General features: G+C 41.0%; 1 protein-coding gene across 8 annotated transcripts in view; it reads left to right on the top strand.

The window, feature by feature from the left end:
* Positions 1–12006: 12006 nt before the first annotated feature.
* The window catches only part of ABCC5 (ATP binding cassette subfamily C member 5), an 82232-nt gene continuing 78843 nt past the window's right edge, over positions 12007–15395 (top strand). For 4 of the 8 annotated variants that reach the window (XM_086396543.1, XM_086396521.1, XM_086396568.1 and 1 more), the window contains exons 1-2: positions 12007–12059; positions 14935–15111. In XM_086396543.1, coding sequence (XP_086252669.1) covers positions 14983–15111 — 129 coding nt within the window. In that variant the 5' untranslated portion in view covers positions 12007–12059; positions 14935–14982. Of the gene's footprint in view, positions 12060–13922; positions 14138–14934; positions 15112–15395 lie in introns of those variants that run through there. The other 4 variants (XM_086396535.1, XM_086396600.1, XM_086396588.1 and 1 more) reach the window with 3 other exon arrangements.

The raw sequence follows: 15395 nt of genomic DNA, 5'->3' as shown, positions 1-15395 counted from the left end.
GAACCTGGTCTCCAAGAGTCATCTGACAAACCAGTTTGGAGAGGAGGAAGAAAAAATATTTGGTCAGTGGAGCAGTGCTAATGGCCTCCTCATACTTTAGAATCACTCTGGCATATAGGGCACCATAGGAAAGGCACAGAATGCCTGCTGTTTCCTTCAAGTAGCACACACACTTGTTTTAACCCTGCTGTCATCTTTCCCCAGAAAATGGCAGGGGGCATCTTCTTTTATATAATCAACTTCAGACTCAGAGGTTTTATATATGACTTCTGTACTGGCAAAGCACCTGTCTACAATGCGGGAGACCCAGGTTCGATCCCTGCGTCGGGAAGATCTCCTGGAGAAGGAAATGGCAATCCACTCCAGTACTATTGCCTGGAAAATCCCATGGACAGAGGAGCCTGGTAGGCTACAGTCCATGGGGTCGCAAAGAGTCGGACACGACTGAGCGACTTCACTTCACTTTCACTTTCTGTATTGGCAAGTCTTAACTTTTGACTTTTTGAGTGTGTCAGAAGCAGTTTGGATTGGAGGAGGAGTGGGTGGAGGGGAGATGGCAGGGTTTTCAGCAGAAGTTGATTTGTAAGGTCATGACCAATCTGCCTGCAAATTCATGTTGCTTTTGGACCTGCTGGTGTTTTTAGGAAATTTGTTAGTTGTCAACATTTTAAAAATTGGGAGATTTCATATAAAAACTGTGTTTCTGGCCTCATTTGAAAAATAAGATCAAGCAATACTGGGCTCACATTTTTACTATACACAATGCTTTCTGCCAGAGCTGCGAAGTGGTTAACTCTTTGGATGAAGAATATTCTCTCTAGATCATCAGAGTGTCTTATAGTCTTATAGTCTTATAGTCACCAACTATTGTCTTATTCCTGACCAGCTCCCCTCACTTATGTTACCTCCTTGGCCTCAGTAGGTGTTCAAGTTTGCCTTTGAGTGTTAAGATTAATTTTCTTGTTTGATTCTTAAAGAGCCTTAGGAAGTAATTTCAAAATACCATGCCATGTCTAGGTGATCACGGTCTTGTCAGATTAAGAATGTGAAAATATTTGGTTCCTGGTAGAAGCCAGACATATGGGTACATGGGCCAAAGTCATCAGTGATTTCACTTGTTATTCTAGAGTGATTTCTATTAGGGAAAGCTCTAGGGAGTATCTTCAGTGGCTAGGAGAACCAAGGGAGATGTTGCTTCAGGGAAGAAGCTTTTCAGGCTAGTTAGTATGAGATAGTAAGAAAGGTCTAAGACCAAATCCTATTTGAATCATGTCACCCTCTCTGTGCCTCCTCTCTAAGGTTGAGAGGATAAAACCTGTCATGCAGGAGTTTTATGTGGCTGGAGATAATATGTATACACTGCCTGTCCCGTCCTAACCAGCTAATGAATTGGAGCAGCAAGAAACAGTGAAAGTGGCAGTAAGAGTAGTTGCTATTGTTATCCTCGACGTCTTAAGGTTATTCAGGTTGCTTCAGCCTGCACGGAATCTTCTGGACTTAAAATGTTTGAGTTGACTGAACCAACCCCAGTTCCCATGAGCGGAAGAATGTTTCCTCTTAGCTTCACTCAGCTGAATGCTGACAAGGACAATCCCTCCATTCTCCTCAGCATCACTCTTCATCTTTTGAGACTTCGTTCCCCTTTAGGAAGTTTATTTACTTATTTTTTCTTTTTTAAAAAGATGACTTTGGACCATCATTTCTCAAAGCATTTTCTGCAGAACTCTAGTTCTGTGGGATGTTCAGTGCTTTTCTGAAAAATTATTTTTCTTTGTTCAAGTTATTTGAACTGAGAAATGATGAATTAAACAAGGAGAATCAGGTATTATTACTGTAGGATTTCTCAGAGTATTTAACTAAAATGTTAATGTGACTTGAAAATATCATGTATATGATTTCCCATATGTAGTTAACTTTCGGGAATTTCTTTTTCTCAGACTGTCTTCAGAACTAGTACTCCATGAATATTTTTGGGAAACACTGCTTTAGGTAAATAGAGTAAATCTATAAGAAGAAAACTTGAAAAAAATTTGTCTTTGATTTCCTGATGATAGAATCTAGAATGCTGCAGCATAGGTAAAAATCAAGAAATTTAAAAAATACATGAGGTAAGTGGGTTTTTTTTTTACATAAGTATTTTAAACCTGAAGTTTGATTAGAACCATGAGAACCCACAAACAAATAAGAGATAAAAGAAGTGTCGATTTCAAGCTGTTTCTGAATCCCTGAGCAATATAAACTTAGACTGCCTCAAGGAGGAATTTTCTTTTCTTTCTTTTTCTTTACAGTGACCTACCAGCTGGAAGCCATGTGTCATCCACCTAGATCTAATTTTAGGATGAGAATTTAAAAACATGCTTTGGTATTGTTATCTCTCAAATATACTCAGAAAAAAACATTTTAGGAGCTGAAGGGCAGTGTTGGTTTTTATCATTGGTTGTCTTGCAGTCAATAATGGGTATAATTTATGCTTTAAGAGTACATATTTTCCCTTGTGGAATTCAATAAGTGAATTATTTTGAATGAAAAATAAACACAGCCTGCATCACCTTAAAATTTTCCTGACATTCATGCCAGAAAGGTTATTACCAATGTAGACCAAAGTTATTTATCACTTCGTCTGATCAAAAGCCCATATTTATAAAACATCACACCTGAGAAGCTTTTTGGAATGACTGGGAGTGACCATTCTTCCAGTCTGTCTAGGCCTGTCCTAGTAAGAAAGTGCCATCGTAGCTGGACTGTTGGTTCTGGCTTCTCTGGCTTAGTGGGACCCTGTTGCCTATCATTTGTGACCTAGTGGGTTTCCAGTCCAGTATTTCATGATGGGGGAGAATCCCTCATGCATATATGCTAGAGATGCTAGAAATGTTAAATATACTGAATCCTTTTATTGGCTTGAGTAAGTAATCCTTACTTGTCATTCTGGGAGGAGTAAAATTCTAAGGCCTGTAAAATCCTAAACTGTGATGTTGGTTATTTTAACTGAGTAGATTTATGTGGATGTTCTGGGTGGTGGCAACATCTAGAGCAAAAACATGGAAGCTATAGTGTTGAGAGGACCTCAGATTTGAGTAGAAGAGTGACAGGAAATGAAGCTGTGGTATTATGTGGGGCCAGATCACAGAAGGTCTTGTATACCAAGCTAAAGTTTGGTTTAATTGAATAGCCCAGGATTTCCCAAACTTGAGTAAGGTTCAGATCTCTTTTAAGGGAAATAATTCTCCTAAACCCCTGATATTGACTTCAATTATTTATATTATAATATTACTTAATATGTATATTAATAAAACCATGTATAATGTCCTTATGCTCATAGTTCTTATACCACTATAAAATTAAAATAAATTTATAAATTACTACATACAAGGCTACAGAATCAACACAACACTAGTTTAATGAGGTAGATAATATTGTTTTATTAATATTAGATAATTTCTGTCACTTTTTCTCTCTTAATAATAAACAGCTAGTTTTTAGAATACCTGTCTGTTATTTTGTTGAGCCAATTTGATAATTCATCTCAGTATAGTAGTTCTTAAACCTTTTTATAAAAAGTAATCATTCATTTCATTCTAACTACTCCCCCTAGTTGGGAAGTTAATACTGCAAAGGTGGGGAGTATGTAATTCTTTCCTACATAAAGTGAATATGTGATATGATTTATCATAACATGCCTATACTACTGTATACTGTGTGAACACTCAGCTTCTCCCACGAAGTTCTCTATTAAAAATTCTGTGAAACCTTTGTCTGTAAAACATGTTATGATGTCATTTGGCTTTCGTTCAGTATTGTTTACATTTTAAATCCTCTTCTCTTCTTTCCTAATTTGCCTGAGACCATTAAAGCCACATTATTCTGTTGTACTGTATTGTTTCCATGATCATGATGTTAAATAAAAGATTCTGTTTATTAACTAATCTTTAAATATATTTATATTTGGCTGCACCAGGTCTTACGTTAGTTGCAGCATGCAGCATCCTTGATCTTTGTTGTGGCATGTGGGATCTTTAGTTGTGACATGTAGGATCTAGTTCCTTGACCAAGGATTGAACCTGTGCTCCCTGCATTGGGAGCTCAGAGTCTTAGCCACTGGACCACCAGGGAAGTCCTAACTAAATTTTTTTTTAAATCTTACTCTATGAAAATTACAAAATTGATCTTCAAATGAGAAATTTTGTCTTATAATTGGCAGAAGAATTCAACACAAGTGCCACAGCAGATGTGGGGTGATCACTTTTGACATTAGCTCCTGACAAGCTAGCTAGGGGAGGGTGTCAGGGGATTGCTGCGTAGAGCATTTTTTGTGTCACTAAATGGCACTACCATCCATCAAGTTCTGCAACCAGAAATCAAGGTGTTCCCCCGACACCTCTCTTTCTCATCCTACTGTATCTAATCCATCAACAAGGTTTGTCAATTTTACCTCTTAAATTTTTCTCATGAGTCTGTCCACTTCTCTCCATCTTTTCCACCACAATTCTAGTCCAAACCACCATCCTGGATGACAACAGTCATTCCTGTTAGAAACTTATCTTCCATTCTAAGCTATCTAATTCTTCCTCAAATCTGCTAGCCTCAGACACATTTTCAAAATGGAAATTTGATTTCTCAACCCTTAACCTATTCACTTTTTAAAACCTTGCAATGGTTGGCTTCTGCTGTTACTCTAAAGACCTTTAGCATGGTCTACTTCTGGAGACCTTCCCTTCCTTCTCCTGCCACCTGGCCTTTGTTAAAGTTCCTCTGCTTGGAGTGCTCTCTTCTCTGCCCCCTTCCACCATCTTCATTACTAGCTCCTACTACTTCACTAATAGCTCCTACTGTTCTTCAGATGTAACATGAATCTTTCTTTTCCAGTACACAGCACAGTTACAGTTTAAATTTGGATTGATATTTATCCTGGACTCTAAACCAATGAGGTCAGGAAGCTTGTCTATTTTGCTTCCATTGTATCTCCATCAAACATTGAATAAATGAATAGACTAGGTACATTACATAATATAAATATATTTAAAGATGCATACAATTCTGCATTGCAACATAGATTCTCTAGCCCCTTGCTTGAAGGTTGGAGAGTATCACTCCCTAAAACACTTCAAAACACAAATACACTTTGAGGAGGGGATGCTTTGCAATTAATACTATGTAAATAAGTTAAGTCTTTGGCCCAGGCTATCCTTGGACAAGCCAAGGTAGTTGGTACCTTAGTGTATTGAAGTTTTGATCCAGGGTTGTATAGTGTTCATCTATGTTTTTTTTTTTTTTTAAACCTACGTAAACAAGCCTACATATTTAAAGTATTTCAGGGAGATTTTTTGAAGCTTTTTATTTTATATGAAGGTATCAGATACGCACCTTTTGGGTACTACAGTGTTTTAAGCAGTGTCAGAAGTACTAGTATGCCTTAGGAGAGGTGGCTTGAGGTGTGTTGAGAAAGAAGTTTTCTTCTCCCACTGGATGGCCAGAGGTGCTTAAAGAACTCTCAATAGATATATGTTTATATATCTATAAAGTGAAAGTGAAGTTGCTCAGTCATGTCCGACTCTTTGCGACCCCATGGACTGTAGCCTACCAGGCTCCTCCATCTGTGGGATTCTCCAGGCAAGAATACTGGAGTGGGTTACCATTTCCTCCTCCATTATATATCTATAACTTTATCTATATTTATATATCTATATGTATACAAACCCTCAATATTTTTCTGATAAACTGAATGTATCCTTATCGAGAAGGGAAATGATTTATTCCTATGATACTAAAACTTTTTTATTATGACATACTTACAGGTTACCAAAAAGTACAGCAAATGATTTTAGAAGCACTTGTGTACCCCCTGTGAAGCTTTGTTAAATTTTAACATTTATAAATCATTTTTTAAAATTGATGTATAGTTGAGTTACAATGTTGTGTTAGTTTCTGGTGTGCAGCAAAGTGATTCAACCATATTATATATATATAATACATATATATAAATATATATATGTTCTTTTTCAGATTCCTTTCTATTATAGATTATTATAAAATATTGAATATAGTTGCCTGGGCTTCCCTGGTGGCTCAGTTGGTACAGAATCCTCCTGCAATGCAGGAGACCCAGGTTCCATCCTGCATTGGGAGAATCCCCTGGAGAAGGGAATGGCTACCCACTCTAGTATTCTTGTCTGGAGAATTCTTGTCTGGAGCAACCTGGCGGGCTACAGTCCATAGAGTCACAAAGAGTCAGACATGACTGAAGCGACTGAGCAAGCAGCACTCATAGTTGCCTGTGCTATACAATAGATCCTTGTTGCTTATCCGTTTTAGATATATTAATATGTATCAGTTAATCTCAAACTCCTAATTGTTGAGGAGTTAATCCCTCCCCCAACCTCTCCCCTTTGGTAATCATAAATTTGTTTTCTATGTCTGTGAGGCTGATTCTGTTTTGTAAATAAGTTCATTTGTATCATTTTTTAAGATTCCACACATCAGTGATATCATATGGTATTGGTCTTTCTCTTACTTACTTCACTTAGTATGATAGTCTCTAGGTCCATCCAAGTCATTTCTTGAAGAAATAAAATATTACAGGACAGATAAAGCCCCTTGTGTATCCCCTTGTGTGTCCCTCTCTGTTCTCACTGAACAACACAACAGCGGTGAATACAAATGAGGTCATACAATTTTAGTCTTTTTGCAACTTAATTGTATTTATTTATTTTTGGCTGTGCTGGGTCTTTGTTGCTGCTCGGGCTTTTCTCTAGTTGCGGAGAGCAAGGGCTACTCTCCAGCTGTTGTGCATGGGCTTCTTGTTGCAGTAACTTCTCCTGTTGTGGAGCACGGGTTCTAGGGTGTGTGAACTTCAGTAGTTGTGGCAGGTGGGCTCAGTACTTGTCGCTCCCGAGCTCTAGAGCACAGCCTCAATAGTTGTGGTACACAGGCTTAGTTGCTCTACTGCATGTGGGATCTTCCCAGACCAGTAATTGAACCCATGTCTTGTGCATTGGCAGGCAGATTGTTTACCACTGAGCCATCAGGGAAACCCTTTGTAACTTATTTTTGCTTAACATTGTTTTTGAGGTCTATACATATTGATAACATTTTAACTCTTGTTCTTTAACAGTTGTATTGAGTTGTACAAATATCATAATCTTGTTCTCTTGTTAATGAAATTTAGATTCTTTTCTCTATTATAGAAAATGCACAAGGAACATACCTCCTTGTGCATGTGTGTGAGAGACCCTTTAGGGTAGCTTTTCTCAGATGATAGTATTAAGCCATAACACCCTAAGGTATTCACTGTGTATAAGGAATTAACTTCTAGGCATCTAGAATGAGTGTGCTGTGCTTAGTTGCTCAGTTGTGTCCAACTCTTTGCGACCTCATGGACTGCAGCCCACCAGGCTCCTCCATCCATGGAGATTCTCCAGGCAAGAATACTGGAGTGGGTTGCCATGCCCTCCTCCAGGGGATCTTCCCAACCCAGGGATCAAACCCAGGTCTCCTGCATTGCAGAAGGATTTTTTACCATCTGAGCCACCAGGGAAGCCCAGAATGAGTTTAGCTATGTGTTATCCTTGGGAGAATTGAGAAAATAGTTACTCAAATAATTTTCTGTAGGGTTTGACTCATTTGCAGAAGCTCTGATTGAGAATGGCTACTGTAGAGCATGTATGTAGAAGTAGAATAGCTAGGTTCAGGATAGGCATATGTGATAGAACATTAGCTTTCACCAAAATCTGTTCTTTCCTTCTTCCATTGTGACAGAATTGTAGATGGCTCCTAGCTGCCTCATTGAGAACTGCATTTTCTTGCTTCCTTCTCAGTTAGATGCAACCATATGACTAAATTGTTACCAATAGAATGTGAATGGAAATGAGAGATGTTGCTTCTGGGCTGATCTGCCTTAAGGCCAAGTCACACCTCCTCCACACTCCATTTTTCCTTCCCTTCATTTGGGTGACTGGTGGTGGCAATTAGTAGAGCAACTTTGGAAGCCAAATGTTGAACTTGACAGAGTTCACCCTGGGTCTCCACCTGAGTGCCAAGACCACAACTTACACTGCTGATCTGGTATACTCACTCACCTGGGACTTTTATGCAGGGGCAAAATAAACTTCTTGACTACAAGACACTGAATTGTAGGGTTTACTTGGGATCTTTTTCATACTGTTCATGGGGTTCTCAAGGCAACAATACTGAAGTGGTTTGCCATTCCCTTCTCATTTCAGATGCTAGCAAAGTAATGCTCAAAATTCTCCAAGCCAGGCTTCAGCAGTACATGAACTATGAACTTCCAGATGTTCAAGCTGGATTTAGAAAACGCAGAGGAACCAGAGATCAAATTTCCAACATTGGGTGGATCATAGAAAAAGCAAGAAAGTTCCACAAAAATAGCTACTTCTGCTTTATTGACTATGCCAAAGCCTTTGACTGAGTGGATCACAACAAATTGTGGAAAATTCTTAAAGAGATGGGAATACCAGACCACCTTACCTGAGAAATTTGTATGCAGGTCAAGAAGCAATAACTAGAACCAGACATGGAACAACAGACTGGTTGCAATTGGATAAGGAGTACATCAAGGCTGTGTATTGTCATCCTGCTTTTTTAACTTATATGCAGAGTACATCACACAAAATGCCGGGCTGGATGAAGCACAAGCTGGAATCAAGATTGCCGGGAGAAATATCAGTAACCTCAGATATGCAGATGACACCACACTTATGGCAGAAAGTGAAGAAGAACTAAAGAGCCTTGTGATGAAAGTGAAAGAGGAGAGTGAAAAAGCTGGCTTAAAACCTAGTATTCGAAAAAATAAGATCATGGCATCCAGTCCCATCACTTCATGGCAAATAGATGGGGAAACAATGGAAACAGTGAGAGACTTTATTTTGGGGGGCTCCAAAATCACTGCAGATGGTGACAGCAGCCATGAAATTAAAAGATGCTTGCTCCTTGGAAGAAAAGCTATGACCAATCTAGACAGCATATTAAAAAGCAGACATTACTTTACCATTACATAAAGGTCTGTCTAGTCAAAGCTATGATTTTTTTAGTAGTCATGTATGGATGTGAGAGTTGGACCACAAGAAACCTGAGCACTGAAGAACTGATGCTTTTGAACTGTGGTGCTGGAGAATCCCTTGGAGAATCTTGAGAATCCCTTGAACTGCAAGGAGATCCAAGCAGTCCATCCAAAAGGAAATCAGTCCTGAGTATTCATTGGAAGGACTGATGCTGAAACTGAAGCTCCAATACTTTGGCCACCTGAGGTGAAGAACTGACTCATTGGAAAAGCCCCTGATGCTGGGAAAGACTGAAGGCAGGAGGAGAAGGGGATGACAGAGGATGAGATGGTTGAATGGCATCACCGACTCGATGGACATGGGTTAGAGCAAGCTCTGGGAATTGGTGATGGACAGGGAAACCTGGCATGCTACAGTCCTGGGGTCGCAAAGAGTCAGACACAACTGAGCGACTGAACTGAAATGAATTTGGGGCCTAACAGTACAGTTCATTTCCAACCTGTTAATTTGGCCAACTGTTATGTGGTTCTATCAGTCGATACTCTACCAGCAATGTGTGAAGCATCCTGTCTCTCTAGATCCTGAAAACACAATATTGTCAGATTTTTATGTTTCCCTATCAGGTGGGCATAAAATGGTATCTTGTTGCTAATTTAATTTCCATTTCCCTGATTATTAGTAAGATTGGGTATCTTTTCCCCTGGGCCCTGCTGTGCTCAAGACCTTGTATGTGCCCTCCAGGAGTGAAGTTTCTGTATTCACCAGTCTTGTGGAATTCCTGCAATCAAACCCTGATGTTCTTCAAAGCCAGATTCTCTGGGGGCTCCTTCTCCTGTTGTCAGACCCTTTGGTTGGGAAGGCTAAGGTGGGGCTCAGAACTTCACTCCTGTGGCAAAACTTCTGTGGTATAATTGTTTTCCAGTTTGTGGGTTGCCCACCCAGCAGGTATGGGATTTTATTTTATTGCGATTTTGCCCCTCCTACCATGTCTTTGTGGTTTCTTCTGTGCCTTTGGATGTAGGGTATCTTTTTTGGTAGGTTCCAGTGTTTTTTTGTTGATGGTCATTCAACAGTTGTTTGTGATTTTGGTGTTTACATAAGACAGGTGAGCTCAAGTCCTTCTACTCCACCATCTTGAGCTTATCTCCCTGGGTCTCTTTTCATATTTGAGTGGCTGCTTGAGTTTTCCTTTTCTGTGAACTGTCTATTCACATCATTTGCCAATTTTTCTATTCAGTTATTTAGCATTTCTTATTGAGTTGTAGGAATTATTTGTATTAAAAACTTTGTCAGTTATAACTTGTAGTTTATCTTTTTGCTTTATGGCATCTTATATAGAAGCTGAAACTTTAATATAAAATTAATCAAACCTTATTTTATTGTTTTTGTATCTTATTTAAGAAGTTCACAAAGATATTTCACATTTTCTTCTAAATGTTTGAAGGTTTTCCTTTTCAGTTGGGCCTTTGATCTATGTGGTATGAAGCTATAACCCCTGAGTTTTAAGAAATACGGATGACCAATTGTTCCAGCATTATCCATAGTCTTTTCTTTCTTTCTCTACTGATTTGTAATGTTTTCTTTCTTACAGATCAGCTTTACATGTATGCATGAGTCTGTTTCTAGGCTCTTTATTGCATTGGTTTATTAATCCATTCTTGGGCAAAACACTGTGTTAATTACTTCAGCTCTATTGTACATTGGTGTGCATTTTGTTTGTTTTTTGCTGTGGTTCAAGTCACTTGTTTGTTTGTTTTTGCTGTGGTTCAAGTCACTTGGGATCTCAGTTCTTAGTTCCCCCACCAGGGATTGAAGCTGGATGTGACCTTGTCAGTGAAAGTGGGGCATCCTAACAGCTGGACAGCTGGGGAATTCCCTACATTGGTGTTTCATACTAGCTAAAAGTATAAAGGTAGAGGAGTCATTTTACCTTCCATTAAAAAAAACAACTTTGAAATGGATAATCATAACACCTATACCTATTTAAAGGATAATCTCCTTTAAATACATGGAGATTTAAAAAACAAGTATGTAAAGCACAAGATACAGACTGCTGCTGCTGCTAAGTCGCTTCAGTCATGTCTGACCCTGTGCGGCCCCATAGACGGCAGCCCACCAGGCTCCCCCATCCCTGGGATTCTCCAGGCAAGAACACTGGAGTGGGTTGCCATTTCCTTCTCCAATGCATGCAAGTGAAAAGTGAAAGTGAAGTTGCTCAGTCGTGTCCGACTCTTAGCGACTAGGTAGCGACTAGGTACAGACTATGTAGGCACTAAACACAGTAGTTATTTATGTTATGATCATCTTGAAGGTACAAATGAAACACAAAGAGAAATGAAGTGATCAATCTATTTGGAAACCTCAGTTTCATTTATAAAAAGGGATGAATTGGCATGTCGTTTCTAAGGCTCTTGCCACTCTAAAAACTGTCATCCTGGCGTTTATTTTCTAGAACGTGGGCAGCACAAAAACATGTGATGGACAGTGGGATTAAAGTGAGACAGGTGATAATGCAGGGTCGCGAGCACGCAGTGGTAAACCCTTAAGGGCCACACAGATAAGATGAGGGGCCGGCTGGTCTCCTATAGGCTACGGTGACCTTCACAGTGTTTTCTGGTGCATAAACGGCCAAGCATCGCCGTGACCGCCCTGCCTACAAACACTGGGCAGCCAGCCCACAGAGGGCTACTGTCAACCCTCCCGACCACTCACTGGAACACAGGGCCTTGGAGAAGATTCCAGACAGGATCGCAGAAACTCTGCGGAGGACGGTGCAGAGCCTGGAGCGCAATGGAAGGGAGGAGCGGCCTGCATCTCCTCCAGGGCTTCTACAGTGCTTCTGGGAAATATAGTTCTTAGCCGCGAAAGGAGCCTGGGGCTCCAGGAAGCGGGACTACAATTCCCTTCAGTCTTGGAAATTCTTTGTGCAGCACGCCTGCGCAGTCTGGAGGCCAATGCCGCTATAAAGGCTTGTTTTGCTCCAGGGGCTAATGCTCCGGAGCGTGGTCGAGTGGCCGGCGCAGCCGTCCTGGAGCTGGGGCACAGGTAGGTGTCGGTGACTGCCGTACCCCTTCCTTCTCCCTCGGGTTGTCGCGGGGGCCATCCCCATCCAGTGTGTTTCGGCCCATAGTGGGGGACTGCGATCGAGGATGCGAGCAGTCCGCGGGAATCGGAGAACTGAGAAAAGCGGCCTGGCCTTCCTCTAGTCTCCCGCCGCCTCATTTTCGGGACGCGACCGGGAGGGTTGGAGGTGAGGTCCTCGGAAGGCAGGTAGGGTGGGATGAGTGATCGGGGTGCCGGCTACATTCCCGGCTAACGCCACCAGGTGGTGCTACGCCCGCGGCCCGTGTGTGTGGGTCGCTATCGCCTTTCCAGGCCAGAATTGGCCGTGGGAACGCCCTAAGGCCAGGGGCATCCTAGGGGATGCTGGCCTGAGAGAAGCCCCCCTCTTCAAGGTTGTAGAGAGACGGTTTGGGGCACCCCCGCTTAAGCCGCACAGAGGGGACTGAGCACCCAGCGACCTCAGAAGTCATCGTCTCATTTTGGCTATGGGGTAGATAGAGGTTCGTGACAGAAGCACGCACAGGAAACCCTTGGCAGAGTCCGGAATGGAATCCGGATCTCTTGACAGTCATTAGTGCCCTTTCCCTTTCCACCGCAGAGAGCTGCATGGGGCTTTGTATTTTTCACGTAGGGGTCATTCGGTTTCTGCACAGACATGGGGGAGGCAGGAGGCAGATGGACACAGAAAGGACTGGCAAAGTTTCAGAAGGTTTTGAAGGAGATGAATAGGTCATTCTGGGGTCTCCAGGGTGAGTCAATGAAAGGTGTGGTAGGCTGGAGACAAGTAGCTTTCAGGGAGGTGGTAAGTACATACCCTTGTAGCTTCAGGTCTTTTTGTGTGGCTGCAGGGCCTGGAACCACATTCCTGAGGTGTTGGAAACCTAAGCAATATTGCAATGAAGGCAATTTGGGAACACCAGTGTGGCTACTTCCAGTCCTTGTAATCCTGTGCAAACTCCTCCCCCCAGGCAGTTTTGACTGCATCATTGTACAGAAGGTCTACACTTAGCACTGAAGGAGAGTCCTGGTTAAAAGAAAGTCTCTGACCAAGAGACCTCTATGGGTTCTCTCACTTTGATTATTCTGCTGAGTGTCATGTACAGCTCTGACTCAGAAGTAAATGAAAATCCCTTCCCTTTCTTCTTCTCTCTTAAAAAAGACTTTTAAACAACTTTAAGGGAGAACAGAAAGAAGAAAAGGGAAATACAAATAGTACCCTCTCCTTCATCCCCAAACTCTGGCCTAGTGATCTTTCCTTAATTGTTTTCTTCAGATTTGGGCCTTGTTTGTTTCCCAGATCTATTGGACTTCTGGCTCTTGGCTGGCCTTCCTGATACTCAGAAGATGGAATCCTCCTTATGTTCAAGGCCAGGAGATAGTAGCTTTGTCCTTGCACAAGGCCTGTCTACTTTCATTGCTCTACCTCTTGGCCCAGGAAATTAAATAAGCAGGAGTGTTAGAGGGAATGGAAAATTGCTCCCCACACCCTTCCAACTTAGAATAACCTGGAACAAAGTGATTGAAAGAAACTGAGGTTACATGAATTCTTAGGCAATTGAGGTGATCCTTGTGGTCTTCCTGACGTGGCATTTGGCATTCTGAGTGAGTTTCTATGGCCTCCTTCCTTTCAAACTTGCTCCCCTCCTCTTGCCTTTTTTCAAAGCAGGACTGATCTTTTCTGCTTTCCAGATAGTTGGCTAGGTTGAGGAACCTTTGGCAGGGAAGGTTGGACTTCAGTGATCCCTGTAACAAGCAGGATTATTCTGATCTGCAGCTGCATCCTGACACTGGGGACACTGGCAGATGCCAGATCTGTTTATAGTTTAGGCTTAATGAGGTCCCAGTGACGTGATTGCTGCGCTCTTGGTTGTAAGCCGGTGTTCTTTATGGTGCAGTTTGTCATTGGACAAGGTGACTTTTTTCTTTGAAAGATAAGTAGTTGAGCAATATCAACTCAGGGTACTGGAGCCAGACCTCTGAAAGGTAAGAAGTCAAGCTTTCTTTTGTGCTGGAAACAAGTCTCTATGGTGGAGATTTAGTCCTTTTTATTTAGAGGATTTGTAAGTTTTCTTGTTTTCTGATACCTTAAAAAATGAATTGTACTTGTCAGAATTATGTCCGCAATGTTGTATTTTTCATTCTCAGTGATTGATAGGAATTTATGGAATTCTAAAGGCAACACAGCTACAGTTCTTTAATTTGTAGTGAGGCTGTTATAAAAAGTGTTTTCCCAGCTTGTATCTGGGAAGCTTTGACCATCTTAGGGTGGAGTATGTATGTGTTTTACTTTTTCTAAAGTAACCAGAATTGATACCAGGTATTGATTAGAGTTAATCAGGCTAACTAGGGTTTAGAACAGCGTTTCAGGTAGATACTAGATAAGACTTAGTAGAACAGGGTGGGGAATTTCTTTTTGCTATTATTTTTTTTATAACAGCTTTGTTGAGATATTTGTATACTATGAAATTCACCTGAGTGTAGAGCTTGGTGTTTGGTTAGTATATTAACAGAATTGTGCAATCATCACCACTAGCTAATTTTAGGACACTGTCCGTAATCCACGGGGAATTTGTTTTTAAAATTCAGGTGTAAAATTTTTTTGGAACAAACTTAAATTGTTTCTGGAAAGCCTTTTTTTTTTTTTTTTTTTAAAGACTTATCTAAATGCTCTATGCATTGCAGTTGAACTTAGTTGAGAAAAATAAAATGGTACTTGAAAGATGTTTGAGAATTTATTTTTATAGATATAATGACAGAAAACTTTAATGCTTTTGTCTCTTTCTCCCTATTTTAAAGTACTTTTACTTATTAAGCGCAATTTAGGAAATACCTGTCCTTGATGCATTTTTAATTCCAGGAATTCTCAAGTGGAACCAAGAGTCTGTGAGCCCTCCACTCAGAGAAGATGAAGGACATTGACATAGGAAAAGAATACATCATCCCCAGCCCTGGTTATAGAAATGTGCGGGAGAGAACCAGCAATTCAGGGCAGCACCGAGACCGTGAGGACTCCAAGTACAAGAGAACTCAACCGGTCAGTGTTGCCCTGCCTAATTTCCTCTCCTTATCTGCTTGCTGTGCTAGACCATACCTTCTTTCTTCACAAAATGCATAACTGAAAAGAGGTTTCTTTTTCTTTACTGACTTTAGGTCACTGTTAAGAATTTATTGTTATTTGTGAAAGAGAAGATGTTGGCTCTCAACCTGTCATCTGTTTTTCCCCTTTGAGTTCTCCTCTGAAAAGGTGTTGCTAGAACGAAGACAGTTTATGCAGGGTTGGGGAGGGGAAGGGCTGGGCAGGGAGCAGTGGGAATAGGA

Source organism: Bos grunniens, chromosome 1 (genome assembly GCF_055505025.1).
Source record: "Bos grunniens cultivar Pamir isolate PY7600 chromosome 1, Bosgru_T2T1.0, whole genome shotgun sequence".
Lineage (NCBI taxonomy): Eukaryota > Metazoa > Chordata > Mammalia > Artiodactyla > Bovidae > Bos > Bos grunniens.
The sequence above is the reverse complement of the archived record's forward strand: the minus strand, read 5'-3'. Positions and strand labels throughout refer to the sequence as shown.